The sequence below is a fragment of the Denticeps clupeoides genome, chromosome 7 (assembly GCF_900700375.1).
Source record: "Denticeps clupeoides chromosome 7, fDenClu1.1, whole genome shotgun sequence".
Lineage (NCBI taxonomy): Eukaryota > Metazoa > Chordata > Actinopteri > Clupeiformes > Denticipitidae > Denticeps > Denticeps clupeoides.
In genome coordinates, this window is record NC_041713.1 from 1,042,761 (window position 1) to 1,062,907 (window position 20,147).

At 48.2% G+C, this 20,147-nt stretch overlaps 2 protein-coding genes across 3 annotated transcripts; one reads left to right on the plus strand and one right to left on the minus strand.

Moving 5' to 3' along the window:
• Nucleotides 1-29: 29 nt before the first annotated feature.
• On the minus strand, nucleotides 30-3,642 carry LOC114793357 (chromobox protein homolog 7-like). Of its 2 annotated transcripts, none has more exons than XM_028985049.1 (6): nucleotides 3,273-3,642; nucleotides 2,478-2,521; nucleotides 2,022-2,087; nucleotides 1,880-1,946; nucleotides 1,322-1,625; nucleotides 30-913 (listed from the first exon to the last, which is right to left on the minus strand). In XM_028985049.1, the coding sequence occupies exons 1-6, from the start codon at nucleotides 3,636-3,638 to the stop codon at nucleotides 558-560; spliced, it is 1,203 nt and encodes a 400-aa protein (XP_028840882.1). In that variant the 5' UTR covers nucleotides 3,639-3,642; the 3' UTR covers nucleotides 30-557. The 2 variants fall into 2 exon arrangements, with proteins under 2 accessions (XP_028840882.1, XP_028840881.1); XM_028985048.1 differs by having other exon boundaries at nucleotides 1,322-1,628.
• Nucleotides 3,643-7,026: 3,384 nt separating this feature from the next.
• desi1a (desumoylating isopeptidase 1a) lies at nucleotides 7,027-8,843 on the plus strand. The gene is made up of 6 exons (XM_028986732.1): nucleotides 7,027-7,507; nucleotides 7,667-7,688; nucleotides 7,759-7,828; nucleotides 7,909-8,018; nucleotides 8,091-8,213; nucleotides 8,296-8,843. The coding sequence occupies exons 1-6, from the start codon at nucleotides 7,417-7,419 to the stop codon at nucleotides 8,387-8,389; spliced, it is 510 nt and encodes a 169-aa protein (XP_028842565.1). The 5' UTR covers nucleotides 7,027-7,416; the 3' UTR covers nucleotides 8,390-8,843.
• Nucleotides 8,844-20,147: the final 11,304 nt, after the last annotated feature.

The window sequence follows — 20,147 nt, forward strand, 5'->3', positions numbered from 1 at the left end:
CCCCAACGAATAACTGTTTACGTCACAAGTATTACAAGACGTGTTTATTGAAAACCAAGTAAAATACATAGAATACATTTAGGAGCAACGGTCAAGTACGTGTAGATGTGGTCCATACGGGTCTATCTAGCACGTGTTCCGTAACCGTGTGAGCCCGACATGCGATAAATACAACAGAAGCACGCTTGGACGTGACTGTCGTGGTCAAAGTGTACAGTGCTGCACTAGCGTAATCGTGTAAACGGACACCTTCTCGTTAAAAATGGACGAGCCGAACAGCAGCATGAAGGGAGACGTCCATCTACGACAACATCTAGGTCCAGAGGAACATCTTACAGCCCCAGTCAAGCAGACTAAAGCCCACAGTTGCTTCACTAAATGCGTAACAGGCGGTCGTCGTGGTGAAGGGTGGAAAAAGAAGTGACCGCGCCTGGTCCGGTTCTGCTAAAAGCATAAATCTACCAAAAAGACGATGCTAGCATCACACCAGGAACATCTAAACTCAGGAGAAGTAAAGAAGAAGGACATTCACGAGTCAACAGCTTCTGTTGGTCACCTCAGATCTCCAGTCCCCAGCTTTTAAAGAAGCCCTCCGCGCTCAGGGCCTCCCTGAACGTCACCGTGAGCGAGTTAATGGTCACGTCCGTCACTGTCACCTTACCAGAGCTCTCCACGCCCCCGCTACCCACGTCCGGCCCCCTGTTTGCTTCGGTCGCGGCGTGGGGCTCGGAGCTGCCCGCCTCGCCTGTCTGTGCGTCCCCCGCCCCGTCCGTAACCACGTCACACGATCCCTCCGTCCGGTCGCTCGTCCTGTCCTGCTCGGCGTCTGTGGCTCCGCCCTGTGGACGCCGACCGGCGTCAGGTACCATTTCCAGCTCCGGTGAAGATGGGTACCCGTCCGACCGCTCCACACCTTCACAGAGCAAAGGACGGATGTGACAACTCAAACGAATGTAACTCGTATATGGGGCACCACTAGATGGCGCTGTCTGCAGAGCAATTCACAAAATATCAATTATTCATATTTTAACATCGTCCCCTAATTGAAATACTCGTGTTTATGTTGGAAGATGTTTCATCACAGGACGGGAGGATTAGATGTTCAAAATGTCTGGTGCTAGTAGCCTAGCGGGTAACACACTCGCCTATGAACCAGAAGACCCAGGTTCAAACCCCACTTACTACCATCGTGTCCCTGAGCAGGACACTTAACCCTGAGTGTCTCCAGGGGGGGACTGTCCCTGTAATTACTGACTGTAAGTCGTCTGGTAAATGCTGTTAATGTGAATGTAAATGTCTGGCTCTGCTTGGTCACACCTACCACATGGAATGTCTTTTTCTGCCACGTTCTCCTCTAGAACGTTCTCTTCTCTGCACGGTTCCTCCCCGGAGTCGTCGTCCTCCATCGAGTCCTGCATCAGCGTGGGGACCTTCAGGCGTGAAGGGTCCGACTCCATGGTCCTGGCCGCCCTCTGCCTGCTTTTGCCCCTGTCCTGGCGGTGCAGGGCTCCGCCCCTCGCACCCGTTCTGCACGACGCCATGGAGCGGGCGAGGGACAGGCGTAGTCGAGGGGCGGGCTTCTCGGGCGCTTTGTGGGCGCTGCGCAGGTCCATGGGGTAGATGTTCTGCTGAACGAGTTGAAATGAATGTTCATCAGCTCCATCAAAGACAGTCATTCCTCGCATCAGCATCGGCCTGCAGTTTCCATAGAGACCAGATTTCTCCACCAACTCACTGAACTCTTACGCTGATTTCATGACTCGGTACGCGCTGGGCGCCTAGTAACACTACCGCGTTTTACCAGGAACGTGACCTCCACGTACCGGCTCTAACCACCTCACACCGACACAGAATGTAGGGGGGGGGGGCGGTGTCATACCCGAAGGAGCACGGCGCGTGGGCGGAGTCCCCGTCTCCGGTACGCCAGGGCGCGTTCCCGCTCCTCCCTGACAGACAAACCGGCAGAGGTGAGGACGAGTGCAGCGGGCGCGGACACGCCCAGCCTTAACCGTGCTACTCACTTCTCCTCGTACGCCAGGACCAGCCGCGGGTCCAGGATGTGCTCCTCCGGCTCCCACGTGCTGTACCTGTAAAAAGGGGACAACACCGAACAAACGTAGTACAAGCACGGCGCGTTTTATTCCCATTTTCACACAGTGAAGTGAAAGTGAAGCGATTGTCACTTCATTGATACACAGCAGCACAGCACACGGTGACACAGTGAAATGCGTCCTCTGCATTTAACCCATCACCCTTGGTGAGCCGTGAGCACCATGACAGGCGCCCGGGGAGCAGTGTGTGGGGACGGTGCTCTGCTCAGTGGCACCTTGGCGGATCAGGATGTGAACCGGCAACCTTCAACCTGATTACGGGGCCGCTTCCTTAACCGCTAGGCCACCACTGCCCCCACAAGGCCACCACTATCCCACAGCGACTCGAATGAATGCAAACAGGCCTAAAACACTGGTTTTACTTACTTGGGTGGCCAGCCCTCCCACTTCAGGAGATACTCCACATTCCCCTGGGAAAAGGAGGAACAATCAAATACTTTGTACACGGCATGAATCTTAATTATGCAAACATTCACGTATTTAAACACCACGTGGTGTGTTTATAACGTACTTGTGCGCAAACACTTACTTTTTTGTCTATTGATAGCTAAACAGCTGTAAATATACACACACATATATATATATATATATATATTATAGTAAGTGTGACGTCATTATGTTGACGATTCGATTCGTTCCCTCCAAACGACTCCGAAACAGCGAGTCGTTCGCGGGCGACGCTGCGGTAAAGAGGTGGGTGTGTCTTTAAGACCCGCCCCGGAGGGCCGCTGACGTCAGCATGTGGAGGGTGGGAAGGCGGGGCCAAGGCGACATGTAAACATCTCGTATTGCGCAACGTGCGGAGCGCTTCCTCACATGACGTACCGCGGGCGTGCGTGCGTGCGTGCGTGCGTGTGCGCGCGCGCGATATTCGTGACGCGGACAGAGCGGCTCGGCGCGGTCCCGTCACCGTTACACCTGACGTAACTACTCCCCGTCGCTGTAATTCGTCGCTGTTGCCGTCACACTCGGTCCCTGCGCGCCGCACTTCCCGTAAATAAACTGCGTAGCTTCCCGGCACACACACACGCACACACACACGCACACTCTCACACACACACACGCACACTCACACACTCACACACACACACGCACACTCACACACTCGTCCAATGACGCCACCGAGCGCGTTAAAAAGTTTGAGCGCGTCGCCAAATTCACCTTCCGAACTCTCTTCTTGGTGATGGACTCCACCGCGAACACTTGTTCCCCGATGGAGGACAGCTCCATCTCCCGTCCTGCCCCCCGCGCTGGACCCTCTGGCCTCGTCACGAGCTGCGACGCACCTACGCCGCGCGGAGGAGCGCGCCGTGCGCGCGCCCGCGCCGTGCGCGCCACCCCGCCGCCGTCCGCCGCATGCCCGCGGCCGGGCTCTCGCCGGGGACCCGGGAACTTCCTGGCGTTCTGGAAACTTCCAGCCACATCTCCACGCGTTGTTCTGGACGCGCGTCGTGTGGGCGGGGCGGGGCGGGCTCCGCCCAGCCAGCATATCACAGATAGGAGTATATTCCAGCCATATCCCATCATGCGCGGGGTGTCCCCGAGTCTCCAGGACTGGCCCTGTCACCTCTGCAGAACGCGGGATATTCTGTTCTGCTGATTCATTATTCTGTAAATTTCACCAATCAGAGCAGAGCAGACAGCAAAAGTGGAAGTGAAGTGATGGTCAATGTGAAACACTGCAGCACAGCACATGGTGAAACGTGTCCTCTGTTTTTAACCATCACCCTTGGTGAGCAGTGGGCACCATGACAGGCGCCCGGGAAGCAGCGTGTGGGGACCTCGGTGGCACCTCGAAGCCACAACCTTCCTCCTCGCCTGCTAGGTCGTGTTTTTATGTCTTATATGTGTCGCCCGCTGCTTGTCAGTATATAAATTATTCAGCTGCATCAGTTTATCCTTCTATTCATTTTCATAAACGTGACCACATGCCTCCAAGCTTGAATCCCGGCTCAGTCCTTGTGTGGGCGGAGTTTGCATGTTCTCCCCATGGTGGCCGGGTCTCTCCCGGGTCCTCCGGTTTCCTCCCACCTCAGTGTAGTGAGGACCCAGGATGGGTGGTTGTCATATTTAATAAAAATGTCTCTGCTTTTATGAGGCATTATAAGAAGTGTTGTGAAGTGATTGTCACTTGTAATACACAGAAGCACAGCACACAGTGAAATGTGTCCTCTGCATTTAACCCATCACCCTGAGTGAGCAGTGGGCACCTTGACAGGTGCCCGGGGAGCAGTGCGTGGGGACGGTGCTTTGCTCAGTGGCCCCTCAGTGGCACCTTGGCGGATCGGGATTCAAACCGGCAACCTTCTGATTACCGGAAGGGGCCGCTTCCTTTACCGCTAGGCCACCACTGGCCCGACAGAAGAAGAGAATCCAGCAGAAAACCATCTCCGTTCTTGGACCTCCGACGTGAAGGAAGTTCTCAGCACCACAGCAGAGCCAGCATATGAGATCAGAGCGCCGGTGAGTCACATGACTCCTGCTGCCCACGCGCTTCACACTCGCTTTACACACAACAGCGTGCAAATCGCACCCCAAGTGAAGTGGCGTGTGGTGCAGGAGAAGAACCACGAGATCACTGCCTTCGGTGCTGGGGGTGATGTTGGGTTTGCACAGCTTGGCGTAAAATGCCATGTTGTTACGCTAAATGTGCAAATTTATGGTTTTGGTTCTGTGACAGTAGTCAGCCTTCATCAGTAACTAAACATCATGTATCCACTCCTCATTTTGTAAATAAAAACAGCCCTGTGGGCGTGGCCGGGCGTGGCCACCATAACAGAAGTCACGTGGCTGCCAGGATGCTGCCCTCTCGCTCTGCAGTGGGCTTTTCTCACTGCATTAATCGGGTCTGATCATCGTGTTCGTTCATCAGAGCAGCAGAAACATCTCATGGGAGAAACAAATGTGAAGATGGAGGGTGATGGTGGTGCTCTGGTGGTGGTCTCACCATCCGGAGATGGAACTGTTTTTTCTGGTTACGTTTTAGAAGGAGCCCATGGTGGGAGTAAATGTCCATCTGCCCTGTGGATAAGAAAGTAGAACGTAGCTGAATGAGTCGACAGAACGGAAAACTCGTTGGTTTAATTCTCTAAGAAGACGCCGGGGAGGCCACATCCGGTCACGTTCTGCAGGCTGAAAACACAGCTTGAGACGGGACCGAGTCACCGAGCCCGTCGATCTGCAGCTTTCCTACAACTCTGGTCACAACGGCCCAGTTCCATCTTGCCCTGATGGTTTTTAGTTTCATTCAATCAGTCAATTAATAAATCAGTCAATCAAGTCAAAGAAGATGCCTCCAGCACCAGGTTTTAATCTAGAATACGCCGAGGCCATCCTTCCTCTGTCATCTGCTCTCAGTGAAGCAAAATCCTTCCCCCACGACAAACGGATTGAAAAGGAATCCAACAGAATCCATCAGTAAAGACATCGCCCCCTCTCATGACTTACACACTAGTTACCGTAGAAACAGATAACCATGACTCACCGCTTGTTTCCACGAGAACGTCACGGTTCCATTGTGATGTCATGCTTTCTATAGAAACCTGGTCGCCATGACAACTCACATGACCCCTGTGCCCCTCTCATGGCTTGCTGCCCTCATAAATATCCATTTTTATACAGCTGCAGACACCTCATCCGTCTGTTGTTTTTAACTCGGCTATATTAGACAAAACGCTTTTATATGGCTGCAGTAAGAACATCTTTATGCTCTTCATGCAGATCATCTACACTGACCAGGCCGCAGCCGCAGTGGAGGTTTGTACAGCGTTCGTGTCTTTTACACGCAGGACGTTTTCACGGTCCCTAGGTGGCGCTCTGGGCCAAACTGGGGGTCCCTCGCTCGGTTGCCAGATTGGATGGCCGTGTCTTCTGGCTGATCAATTCATGTCATCTGACGTTGAGTTGAACAAAAAACTTTAATTTGTTTTGCTATTTTGTTTGAACATATCATACATACTCATAAATGAACAACAACATAATAATGTAAGGATTATATCAACATCGATATGATAAATAGTGCTGCACGATTAATCTAATCGCAATCTCGATGTCAGTCTGTGCGATTACATGAACGCAAAAAACTGCGATTTAAATGTGACGTGTTTGGTCACATGACTTTCGATTCGGTTCAATGGAGACCTCAGATTCGTGATTCGCATAGACATATGGGTAGACGTACGTCAACATCGCCGCCATATTGCGAGAGGCTCTGCTGTGGCGTGAAGCATATACATGTCTATGGAGAGAAGTGCATAAAAATGCCTCACTCTTGTGCTGCTTGGGGCTGTACAAACCGCTGTACGCTCCAAACCAGATCCCGGGGGATTACATTTCATAGGTAAGGCTGGACAGTTGTTTTGAATATATTTGGCCATTATAAAATCCAGTTTTATAAGTCTTAACCTTATCTAAGATAGGCTAAGATAGCGAAGCTATGCATTCCTGTGTTCAAGTCAGCCTCCAAACAACGTTTTGGCTAAACGTAGGCATTAACTATTTAGACTGTTCTTAGCTGTTTAGTTAACTTTTCTCAAACTTTGAAGGTTTCCTAATGAAATTCACCTCAGTTTACAAATCTTAACTTTAGGTAAGCTAGCAAAGCTATGCATCCCTGTGTTCAAGTCAGCCTCCAAACAACGTTTTGGTTAAACGTAAGAACTATAATACGGGATTTTATAATGGCCAAATATAATCAAAACAGTTGTTTAGCCTTACCTGGGTTTGTTGTTCGACAGTAATGTTTTTTAAAGTAAAGACTTTTTTGTGATTATTTAATTTAGTAGAATATTTGATTTTGAAAGCACTGGGCATTTCAAGTTGTTATAAGTAGTTTGTATGTTTCACTTTGAAATTAAACATTTCACTATTAGTAATTTGTATGCGACTTTTCATTGATATACAAGCAAGTGCCCTTATCATATCGCAATATTGATCTCAATAATTGCAATATGTCTTTTTTCCCCAAATCGTGCAGCCCTAAAAATAATACATCTATGGGATTTGACTGGAAACTACCCCAATCTGGCACCCCTTTGCTCCGCCCACCCCTCCAGTCCTGCGATGTTTGACAGAATCTGCTTGTCATCATCCGGCAACTCTGCTGCCTAATTCGAATTTTTTTACAACTCTGCTGCCTAATTCGTATTTTTTTTACCGCGTCGCGACCTTTATTTTGAAACCTTTTCATTCTTCTGACCGTCTGTCCACCCTGGAAGTCGAATTCTCCTTTTTAAATACCGTCCACCGGGCCGAGTGACTAGTTAGCTCTCGGCTAAGGGATTAGCAGCGAGCTAACCGCGGGACCATGGAGCAGACGAGCGCAGCATTCTCCGTTCAGCTCTACATTTACGACCTGTCCCGGGGCATGGCGCGGCAGCTCAGCCCCATCATGCTGGGTGAGGAGCGAGGCCCGAGGCCCGCAGCAGGCCGCTGATTCGGCATCCTTCCACACAGTTCTGCCTTTTAAATGGACTCCAGATAACATTTACCAGTTTGTTCTCGTGAACCGGGCATGTACGGTTATTAATTCTGCATTTGTCCTTTGTCCCCCGCAGGAAAGCAGCTGGACGGAATTTGGTAAGCTCTCACCAGACTTGTACACCTCAGGGTTCCACACGTCCCTGACACTCCGTCTCTCTGCTCACAGGCACACGTCCATCGTGGTCTACGGCGAGGAGTTCTTCTTCGGAGGAGTGGGGATCTCGAGCTGTCCACCGGTGCGACATGTCCCCCCCTCCCGGCGCCGAGACCCGTGCCGAGCGTCTGGCCCTCACCTCTCCGCTCTTTATTTGTACAGGGCGGCACGATGCTGGGACCCCCAGACAACGTGGTGGAACTCGGGAGCACGGAGGTGAACGAGGAGATCTTTATGGACTACCTGTCCTCGCTGGGAGAGACGGCGTACCGGTGCGTGTGGACGTCCCCGCCCGTGCTCGGTGTGGCGTGGCGCGTGGCTCTAACCGCTGTGTGTGTCTTCAGGGGAGAAAGGTACCGACTGTTCGAGCACAACTGCAACACCTTCAGCAACGAGGTGGCCCAGTTCCTGACAGGCCACAAGATCCCATCGTACATCACCGACCTGCCGTCCGAGGTGCTCTCCACGTGAGTCGCTCTTCCCGCTCCCGGCGTCTACCGCGCCTCGGAGACGCTTGACGCACTCCTGTCTGTCTGCTGCCCCCTGCAGGCCGTTCGGGCAGGTCCTGCGGCCCATCCTGGACTCCATCCACATCGCCCCTCCGGGCGGGAACGTCATCAACGGTCCGCAGAACAACAGCTGAGCCCGCGGCACGCCCGCAGACATCCCCGTCGCTCCGTAATTCACGCCACGCTGCACCAGAACCATCATTTTTAGAAGCACAACTGACCACAGTTGATCTTTCTGTGCGTAACCGGGCCGTGCAGACCGCATACTGGTTTACATTCAGCGTGTGTGTTTTTCCGTTCTTTTGTACGCCGCGCCGTTCCTAATGCCGGTTTCTGTTCAACATTCCACGCCTGGTCTTTCCTCCTAAATTCACGTACTCTCCACTCGCTAAGGAACGTACCGTAACCAAACATTTTGTTAAAAGTGTTCTGTGTGTGTCCAGTCTAACATACAGTCTAATATACAGGGTGGCCATTTATATGGATCCACCTTAATAAAACGGGAATGGTTGGTGACATTAACGTCCTGTGTGTGGCACATTAGTATGTATGAGGGGGCAAACTTTTCAAGATGGGTGGTGACCATAGTGGCCATTTTGAAGTCGGTCATCTTGGATACAACTTTTATTTTTTCAATAGGAAGAGGGTCATGTGACACATCAAACTTATAGGTAATTTCACAAGAAAAACAATGGTGTGCTTGGTTTTAACGTAGTTTCTGACCACTTATAAAATGTGTTCAATGTCACCAACCATTCCCATTTTATTAAGGTGTATCCATATAAATGGCCCACCCTCTACACACTACAACAGGGACATCTTCAGTGTTTCTGAAAATCCTGCCGTCTGGTTGAAGACATTTAATCAGATTCTTGTGCCATGTTGGTAAAAGCTTAGAAGGAGAATATTTCTGGCGTCTTTAAATCTATAACCTCTCTGTAAATAAGAACAGAGGGAGGGCGAGTGAAGGGTTTCTGTGTGTGTGTGTGTGTGTGTGTGTGTGTGTGTGAGTGAGAGAGAGTCTGAATGTCATTTTGTCCTTTCTTTTTTGTCCTCGACTTGCCTTGTTCACATTTTACCAGTTGAATTGGAATCTGCATAATCCTTTATATTGTGTGTACAACAGAGTTTATTGTTTAGAGAATATAATATATTATAAAAAATAATCTTTTGTTATAAGACGTTGTTCACAATGCTGCAACTATGATTTAAGCGTTTTTATTTACGCCCCGAATGGGGTCACATGACCTTGTGTAATGTAATATGTGCAGCATCATGATCCTCTCAGCCAATCACTATCCCCCGTATAAAAAAATAGATTTTGTTGGTGTTTATGTGAAGCCATCAGCCATAATTCCTCAATGTTTTTCTGCTCTTTTATTAAAATGCTAAGAAGAGCATTGTGGTTGTGCTTGTGTGTGAATATTAATTTTAAAGTATATAAAGTAAAAAGCAAGGTCGCGTCAGAACATCGCGTCTTTCTTCACCTCTCTCTACTCTCACAACTCATGCCATATGTCCAAGAGACCTGAACCGGGTCTCAAAAACAAAATAAATGTCTTTAGGAAATAAGAAACTAAAAGACACAACAAAGAAGAAATATACTTATAAATCTAGTGTAACCATTTAACTCCGGCACAATAGCTTGTGTAGTATAGACCAGCTCCCAACACAACTTTGTGAATAGATTAATGGCGATATTTTTTTTAGGGTGGTAGTAGCCTAGTGGGTAACACACTCGCCTGTGAACCAGAAGACCCGGGTTCAAATCCCATTTACTACCATTGTGTCCCTGAGCAAGACCTTTAACCCTAAGTTGCTCCAGGGGGAGACTGTCCCTGTAACTACTGACTAAGTCGCTCTGGATAAGGCCATCTGGTAAATGCTGTAAATGTAAATGTAAATGTTTTTATCGCCCGATAAGAGTCTCACGTTAACGCAGCATAACGGCCCAGCACTAAAATATATGTAAAAAAGGTTGAAATTAGGTTGAAACATATTGCATAAACATGAATATTCATAATTCTTAAGGAACAAAGAAGAAACAACTAATAAAACAGTTTACACCTGATAAGACATCTCAAGCCAACATCATACTTCCCCCTTAGATCATTTTATTTCATTAGGTAGTAGAACATACAAAAAAAAATTAAAGTGTGGAATGGTTGTGTGATTACGTCTGGAAAATTTACTCCCAAAATAAACGTTTTAATATTTTATACAGAAAACAATTTAAGCAGTACGGTGTTTTGGACGGATTTTCTTCAAGAGAACCACAGGATGGCGCTGTTCACTCACTCCTGAGTCCTAGAGCCCTGGCTGGTCCTACACCAGCACCAGAGATGTCCAGAAGAGAGGAAGAAGTTGTGGAGGCGCACTGAAAGTTGCCGGTGACGAGCCGTGATGTGACAGGAAGAGTCTCCGCCCGTCCATCTCCACGCCGGGCAGGAACGGGGCCCGAGCGCCCAGAGCCACAGCGGGACGAAATGATGACAAAAGCGCTGGAGGGTCCCAGCGAATAAGAGGGCCACTTGTCAGAAGGAATTGATTCCTCCGTGGCCCGGTGATGTCACATGACCTGAAATTACAAAACATTGACATTTGAGAGAGGAGGAAGCCACGTTCTGCTTCTGAGTCGCTTACGTAACGCTTTTGGCCAGTGACACACATTTTATTCCACTCCCTGCTTAACTTGTAGGAATCTTGTAGGAATCAGGGTGGTGTGGTGCACTGAGGGCCACTGATTGTCATACAATCACGAAATACTGCGTTCTGATTGGCTGACAGGATTTTCTTCCACCCCACCAAGACTGGGCGGAACTCCTCCCAGGAATCAGAAGAACACTGCAGCTGCCTCGGCCAGATGTCCATCATGCAGATGTTGAGGAGCTACAGCCAATGAGAGGAAGGGGCGGGGAACCCAACGGACCAGTTGGGGGTGAAAGGTCAAGTAGTATGAACCTGGTCACAAAGGTGTCAACTGTGCAGCGATCTGAGAAACACTGAGAACAATGCATTGTGGGTGTTTTACAAATTCTGTGCACATGCAGCCATAAATAATATTTTTCAGAGTTTCAAGTAACATTTTCAATCATTTACATTTTCAGCATTTACCAGACGCCCTTATCCAGAGCGCCTTACAGTCAGTAGTTACAGGGACAGTCCCCCCCTGGAGACACTCAGGGTTAAGTGTCTTGCTCAGGGACACAATGGTAGTAAGTGGGGTTTGAACCTGGGTCTCCTGGTTCATAGGCGAGTGTGTTACCCGCTAGGCTACTACCACCCAGAAGTTACAGGGACAGTCCCCCCTGGAGACACTCAGGGTTAAGTGTCTTGCTGAAGGACACGATGGTAGTAAGTGGGATTTGAACCTGGGTCTTCTGGTTCATAGGCGAGTGTGTTACCCTGCTAGGTTACTACCACCCTATCATGTTTTGTCTGCAGTCGATGGAGGAAGAATTGTACCGTGACCCCGAACTGGATGACCTGGCGATGATGACATGTCATGTGGCGTCACCATTTATTCCATCATCCATCATGGACTCATCACCAAAATGACATCATGGTACAATGATTATTGTGGATATGATCGTTACGATCCATCCACTGATGCTCAGTGAGGAGTTCTGTTATATGATGTAAAAGTCACTCAGAAACAGACAGGGCTGAAAAATGAATTGACCACCAAATGACAGAAGTCGTCCAACATTCCGCTGGAGCGAGTTCTGAGTTCCACCTCAGGGAAAAGCCAGCTGTCCTCGTCACCATATGGACGACCGACTCACAACCTGCGGATCTGCCTGACCTCTGGAGAGTCAAGGCCAGCGGAGTTTCACACACACAAAACCGGAAAATCTGGACAGTTTGGGAGATCTTCTTAACCCTGGTGTGGAAACCGAAGATCAAGGAGACCCAGTTTCTACCAAGACTTGTGGAGTCCACCTGTCGCGCCCTCTGATGGCCACCACTGAAGGAGAAGAGGTGAGGATCCAGCTCAGGCTTTACGGTGTCGTATTAAACCAGCTGCACTGCCCCGCCCGGAACCGAGAGGCGGGAATGGATCACAGTCTCATCCTGAGCTTCACTGACCGGGCCGGTTAACGTCAGCCCGCCACAACATTAAAACCTCGAACAATTCTCACTCATTAAAAATGGATTAATGGACATTCATTCATGATTTTAATACGTTGATCACACTTGAATCCAAATTAAACACGTCATTCTTTCATGATCAAATCGTTTTCTTAACATTAAAAATTGAAAGAAGAACCTTCCATGTTTCTGTGCTAGTCGTTGTGTTCCTCAACCCTTTTTTGATCCTGCTCTACTCGTGTCCATGTGTGGTTTTCCTAGCAGAACATCTCCCAGTTTTCATCTCAGATGTTCAGATCCATGTCTCACCTACTTGCATGTATATTGGAAGGCGATTGGTGGACTTGGTCTCCATTTCACCCCCTAAACCCCTGAGAGAAGACCAACTTGCTCCCCGCAGCCATGAGGTGGCGCTGCCTCAGTGCTGAATTTGCTGGTACCTATGCGGGAGGGCCAGGATGGCGTAACCCTTGACACACTTTTCCTCATCATCTCTGAAAGCCTTATTTTTTGTTAGTTTTATGCATCTTCTGCATGTGCCAGAACGCACCATCGATCTCTGGAAGATGCCATACAGCTCGCCAATAATCAATACTAACTAGCAGCCTGACTCGACGCGGAATAAAGCCCGCGCGGGTCTGGAGAGATGTTCTCCCCTCTTCCTCCTGTAACCTTTCCTGTGCGCAGAAGAACCCCGGGGCGTGTGGTGGCCTCTGCATCATCTCCGCGCTCCCTGCCGCTCACTCTCCGGATGAACCAGATGCAGGGAGACGTCTGAACTTCCGGATTACGGTTACGGGCACGATAATTTCCTGCTTTCATGCGAGGTTCTTCACGATAAAATGTATTAGTGGGTAGTGAGTGTCACAGGTGCATTGTGGGTAAGGGAGAGTTGAAAGTTAGGAGAATAACCTCTGCAAGCCTGGTCCATATGCCTGCGATGCCCGAATGGAAAATAAAAATGAAACTGCAGATCAGATTATTGGCGACATGGCAGCAGCCAATCAGAAGGAAGCTCCTGGAAACATCTGCATCCCAGCCGGAGACGTGAAGACAGAAATACAGTGGAAACGTACGGTGTCCACCCCTCCTCACCGGCTGACAGAGATGAAGCTCCGACTCAGTGACGGAGCAGATGGTTGGAGGCCAGGGATGGAGGGATGGACATATGAAGACGGATGTGTTTGCTTTTCTCTCTTTGCTGAAGCGACGGCGACTGCAGAACGAGGGAGAACAAGCCAGTCTCGCATAAGACATGAGTGACACGCCTTCCTGCTCTCAGTAAATCATATATTTTCACATGACGAGCAATATTACGAGCAAAACCGATGAAAAATTAAACCAAGTAATAAATACAAAGCAGAAAAACACTACAAATAAAACAAAGAATAAAGAAAGGAAACGTTTTTTTGTATTTCACTCTATTGTTCTTTTAGGGCAATAATTGCAACTCTGATACATTGTAATTACAACCTTGTTACATTGTCGCGAGACATTAAAACCTATTAACATCACAACGATTTTAGAACGCTTGCTTCTAAAACTTTCATTTGTGAATAACACGTTTATTTCGGCATGTCTCTCTCTCCACACCTTCAGATGCATCTGAAGTCAACCACTTAACACGTTCCGAGTCTAAAAACAGGCCGGTGCACATAACGTATTAGGTTTGCACCACCGAAACAGTGTATTTGCGTGCGTGAGTGTGTGTGGGTCCGTGCACATCGCTGCATTTCTGCGTCTGCATGTGCATGCACGGTGCATGTGATTAATGCTGCTGGCTGTTAACAGAAACCATGTGCTGCAGCCAGGTTTTAACGGCAGAGGCCGTAATTAACGCCGCATAGACATTTTTCCTGAGTGCAAACATTTCTTTTTTTTTTCTCTTTATTACCGCGGGCGATAAAACTTCCCCCCAGCAGGAGAAGGCAGACGAGAAAGCGGAGAAGTGCTGACCAGCGATCGACTGGTTATGTAAGCTGCAGCTCTGTGACAGTGGAATCGCTGGGAGGTTACGTTAAGGTTACGCAACGCCCATGATCTGTAACACTAGCTGCTGTGTTGCACCATCAACTCCATCAGCACAAACACAAACACACACACTCTCTGCCTGACATATATATCTGCCTCTGTATACATGCAGACTTATCCTCATACAAACACAAAGACACTCAATCTCACACGCAAGTGTGCATGCAACTACACAAAAGCCCCCCCACACATACACAAACAGAATGTCACACGCTCACACACTGGAGGGGTGATGATGAATCGGTTGATCTTGGCTTGACTCAGCGGAGGGTCGAAAGGTCGAGTGGGACAGAGGAGTGGAGTGTTTACAGCATCAGGCGGAATAAAACACCCGGCGTCCGGTCCCTTCCGGTCCCCAAACAACGGAAAAGCCTTCAACTTCTTATTCAATGCGTTGGGAGAGCAGCAGGGGGGCGATATTACACATCCATAATAGAAAGCCATTTGCCAGTATATGCTGATGACGCCTTATCATTCCGCTGCTCGTTCCCATGCATGAGAAGCGCTGCTTTTATCCCGTAAAAAAGGTACGAATTAAACAATAAAAATATTTACTGAAAAAGATCCATTTCATTGTCGAGTATACAACTTTTTAAATGGTATAATTCATGTGTATATGTTTTCGAAGCGTTCGCTGGGCATGCGTAAGAAAAGCGGATTCTGCTTCTCTGCTTCATTTCGTGCACGACCTTGAAATGTAAATCCTCTTCCTGCAGCTCCTCTGGCAGCTTTGAAGTGATTGGCTGTGCTGCAGGGGTCCGCGTGGCCCCGGGAGCGACTTCTACGCTCCTGCTCTATACCAGCTTCACAATGATTATTCCTAAAGAATGGAGATAAAGTGAAGAGAAGGGCAAAATTTCTAACAATTTGCATGTAATGATTAGAACGGCGATTTATAAGGAAGTGTGTGTCTATATTATTCTCCATTTTTTGGGAGGAAGCTGATTCCAGAGACATTAAAAAGCTGTTGGAAGCTGAGAAGTGAAGAAGAGAGCTTCAGGAACCGCTCCTGAGTTCAAAACTGCAATTAAAGCATCAGTTGCTCAAGAACGTCATGAGGAACCTTCAAATTCTCCAGATCTCAGGTCCAAATGAGCATCTGTGGGATGCACTGATCCATGCAGATGCCATTCAAAGGTTGTGGGTTTGAGTCCCACCAGAGTCACTTTACTTTGGGGGCAGTGGTGGCCTGGCAGTTAAGGAAGCGGAATCATAAATCGCCGAGGTGCCACTGAGGTCCCCTTGATGAAGGTCCCGTCCCCACACGCTGCTCCCCGGGCGCCTGTCATGGTGCCCACTGCTCACCAAGGGTGACGGTTAAATACAGAGGATGTTTCACCGTGTCACTGTGTGCTGTGCTGCAGTGTCTCACAATGACAATCACTTTCATGTTCGCGTTCATTAGGTGCGTGGTTATAATGTTGTGGCTGAGCTTCATAATCACACTGTTCCTCTGCATTATGGAAATAATGAAATGCATTAATTTTATCTTCCATATGAGAATTTTAATGATATTAAGTGCACTAAACCCTCTTATTTTATGAATCTGACCAAAATAATGAGACTCTTTGTAAAATTTGTTATATGAATCATGTGAAGGACGGTGATAAACTCAGACGATGCAATATTAATTCAGATTGCAGAATACGTGTGTTGTTTTTGTGAAATTAAAACGCAGAAACACCATAGCAGCAGGCCAGGTGACAAGAGGGGACGTTTTATTACGTGTGTGAAGGTCACAATCATGGCTGCAATGACCTAGATGTGTGTGTGTGTGCGTTTGTTTGCATGTGCTTATGTCTTAGTGATTCAATTTTCTTGGGTTTTCTTAGGTTTGGAAGATCCTTATTTTATATTGTTATATGAATATTATAATTTGTGTTGCATATTTATTACTATGTGTGTTTTATTAAATCTTATTGAAGTCCAGGATCCCAGTCTTTGATCTGCATGCTCTGCCCCCCAACCCCCCAATGCACACACACACACACACACACACACACACGGTCTTTATGTGCACATTTTAACAGCCGCAGATGAACTGTCTGGCTAAGATGCTGTTTAAGCTCCTCTCACTGTACTTAAGCACTGTGTTCAAATCCCACCAGGATATGTACACACACACACACACACACACACACACACTCACACACACACACACACACACACTAATCCACACGGACACGCACAAACACAAATGCACACACACTTATCCACACGTACATACAGACGCACACGCATACAGACACACACGCACACACACACTTATCCACACGCACACACACAAACACAAATACGCATGCACACACACTTATCCACACGTACATACAGACACACACGCACACACACACTTATCCACACATACATACAGACACACGCACACATACAGCACACACATACATACAGACACACACACATACACACACATATAGACACACATACACACACACACATACATATACACACAGACTCGCTATATTTTTGTGCAGCGCTGCACCAGAAGAACTAATTAGACGGCGGCGCTGGCCGGTTCGAGACAGGCGGGTAGTGGAGGTGCTGCTGTAAGTGGGGGGTGGAGTGGGGAGTCTGGTGGGGCGGGGGTGGTGTTGGTGTTATTTTTGGGTCTCCGGTTCGGTTGTATTAACAGTGAGGTGAGAATGTGAGTTCTGCTCCGGGGAAATGAATCTCTTCCAACCATCTCTCAGCAAAACCTTATTATTTATTAATTAGTCCATTTCTCGTTTCTGTACGTCACACACCTGCGCCCCAAAATGACAGGAAGGCCGCCCTCGTCTCCCCACGTACAAAAAGAAGGCGGTATGTTCCCAAGCCGGAGCCCAGGGACCGTCTAGAGCTCCAGCCCAGTTCCCGGCACAGCTGAGGCAAACCGTGCTCCGAACGAGAATAAAAATGACGACTCTCTACATCTTCACTTCCTGTTTCCTCAGACAAACAAACTGGAAAATGCAGATTAACGGCGTATGCAAAGCGGTTCGTCTTCAGCACCGGTGTGAAATCAGGCCGTTGTTCCACCAATCACGCCGGGATGCTAATTGTTCTGGATTTTCACATGTTAGCACTCATCATTTCTTTGGCCGGGGACATCTCATTAATATTCATGAGAAAAGTTTGTAGCTTCATGATCTGGCAACTGTTGATTGACTAACAGCAGCGCATTATGGGATGTTACCAGTCAAATGCACGTACCGTCACGTGCATTTCAGTTGGGATACTTTGTAAAGATGGTTTAAAATATTATAATCTGTTAGATATAGAGATTGTTATAGAGGCATCAACGAATCACCCTGCCCAGTCCTGCCCCGCCCTGCCCCGCCCTCAGACAGCGTTTGAGGCCACGCCGCTGTCAGAATCCCAGCAACTTCAAACGGGAAAAAGCTTTTAGGTTCTGCTGCTGTTTGCTTTCACCTCTTTTCACGTCATTTTGTTCTTTTTACTTCTACAAGGAGAACCAACGCAGTGTGATTTTAATAGATAATGCAAATCAGGTCTCCTGCTTGAAGCCACCACAGATAACGATGAAAGAACATTAATACACTGGGCTCAGGCCAGTGGAGAAACCAGAAATTCATCCCTGCGTGTTTAAAACCAAGCAAGACATGAATCACAATTCATTCTTAAATCTAAGGCTTGCTAAAATATTAAAAACTATCACAGAGACGATTGGGCTGTAATGGGACGCTGGCATTCAGCTTCCTGTGGCGTATTAAACCTGTTCTCACCAGCCGCCCCATCACAATGCCACATTCAAGGTCATCCATTCGGCGTCTGAGTTATGAATACTCCCGGCCCCCAGACACCACAGGCATGCAGAAGAATGGAGAGCCTGTAGAAGGTCAGGTGACTGATGTGGCCTGCAGGGAAATGGGCCACGATCGCGTTCTAGATGACATTGAGCCTCTGAGACGTTCTTTTAATTGGCCAATTCGCTGATGTCCCAATCCAGACAAATCCCAAGTACCCGTTTCAATCTGTGCCGTTTAATTACCACATGACTGACGCCAGGCCTTATCGCGGAACTCAATTAGTCTTTTTTATCTGATAATAGTATAAAATGCGCCTATTACCCTGGGACATGCCATGTTTTCAATTTGCTATCTTCCTATCAAAGTGGATGCAAAAAATGTCAATATCTGAAGGCCGCAGCAGTCCAGGATGAGCAGGTTGAGTTGTTCACCTTTGACCTCTATTTTCCTTCCATCAATAAATCCACCACTTCATTTGTTTTCTTCACCATCACACAATGGAACGGAAAGGGAAGGAAAAAAACGTCCAACCTCCCAGCGTCCCTCCCCAGTTCACACTCACTGATTGGCTTCTTTCCTCCGCTGTCCTTCTCTCTGCACACAGGCACAGCTATTTAGAGGCTTCCGCTCACCAATCCCCTCCCGTAAGTGCCTGTCCAGCGTCCCTCACACCTCCCACCTTCAAAATATCCTCCCAATCAATCAGACGTTTACCGGAGGTCCAATCACCAACGCAACCACAGTGGACAGAGAAGCGGGAGACCCGCGGATTCACCGCACTGCAGATCTGGCTCCACCCATCCCCACCTCCCCCCGCATCCTCAGAGCGATGAAGAGCACCACCCACGGCCACCGAGGGACCAAGTGCCTTCAAAACAAGCCCTGAGTCATCGGAGTTACGCGTGCCAATCCGAAAAATCATCCACCACAGATGCAGCTCTACGGTTTCCGCACGATTCAGTTACCGGAATGGAAAAGAATAAGCCCCGCCCCCTTTTCATGCCATCAGACAATTCAAATGCAGTTTATTGGCCTTTGTATGGGGCTTTAATTACCCCGTGATTGACGCCGGGCCTTATCGCGGCACTTAATTAGGGGTGTGTGGCGTAATTAAGGCGCCTGGCTCGGGAGTAAATGTATTAATTGCAGCTGTGCAGCGGAATGAACCTGAAATGAATGTTTTATCCGGACGCTGATCCTATAACCGAGATACTATCTGCAGAAAACACAGATCGGGGTGTCCTGATAACCTCTGATAAGCTGCACGTATCCCATAATCCAACACTCCACGTGAAGACGTCTGCCCTGTTTTGTTGGTACACATCAAACTAACAATCCAGAATCTAATAATAAATGCATTTTTCTTGGGAAATTGCAGAAATTACAGCGAGAAGCTCTTCGACTAGACAGACATTTCCAGTACGCGTTTGATTGAGTTCCCAAGGGTTCTGTTCTGGTATCATTTTTATTCATAATCTACATCAATTATATTGACTCTTGATGATATTAATCTTGGAGGTGTGGCTGGCGCTGTTGCTGTCTAGAAGGCCGTGTGTAATTCCCTAATCCTGAGTGCTGTGCCACGCTGGGTCACCTTAACTGAATAAAGGACATTGCTGCGACAGAAGAATGATTTCTGGCCTCATGGAGATGACTTATGAGCATTAAAAAACACTCCATGTCAGCTTGATGGCCCCAATTACCGCCTCTCGTAACCTTCTTGTGTTTTTAGGCCCATACCTGAATATAGAAGTGCAATAATTACTTCAGAGCGACAGTAAAAGCATGTGATCAGAGAGACACCCGATTGGCTGAGACTACCTGGACTCATTAAGAGTACAGCTGCTGTAAAGTGGACGTCTAGAGCAAATAAGAAATCAATGAACGTCTCTGAGCTACTGATGAGAAATAATGGCCGAACTGATGGTAGGAAGAGATGGAAGTGAGGGGTCGTGACGACCTTACATGGCTCCTGGGGTGATTAATACGCGGAGCCACCGAGTGT

What these genes read in the sequence shown, in the direction of transcription:
- LOC114793357 (XM_028985048.1), bottom strand. Translation starts at nt 3,638, where the DNA reads ATGATGGGATATGGCTGGAATATACTCCTATCTGTGATATGCTGGCTG. An exon ending in CCAAGAAGAGAGTTCGGAAG is followed by an intron (nt 2,522 to 3,272) that starts GTGAATTTGGCG and finishes TCCTTTTCCCAG; the next exon opens with GGGAATGTGGAGTATCTCCT. An exon ending in CACGCGCCGTGCTCCTTCGG is followed by an intron (nt 1,629 to 1,879) that starts GTATGACACCGC and finishes CAACTCGTTCAG; the next exon opens with CAGAACATCTACCCCATGGA.
- desi1a (XM_028986732.1), top strand. Translation starts at nt 7,417, where the DNA reads ATGGAGCAGACGAGCGCAGCATTCTCCGTTCAGCTCTACATTTACGAC. An exon ending in GGATCTCGAGCTGTCCACCG is followed by an intron (nt 7,829 to 7,908) that starts GTGCGACATGTC and finishes TTATTTGTACAG; the next exon opens with GGCGGCACGATGCTGGGACC. An exon ending in CTGGGAGAGACGGCGTACCG is followed by an intron (nt 8,019 to 8,090) that starts GTGCGTGTGGAC and finishes GTGTGTCTTCAG; the next exon opens with GGGAGAAAGGTACCGACTGT.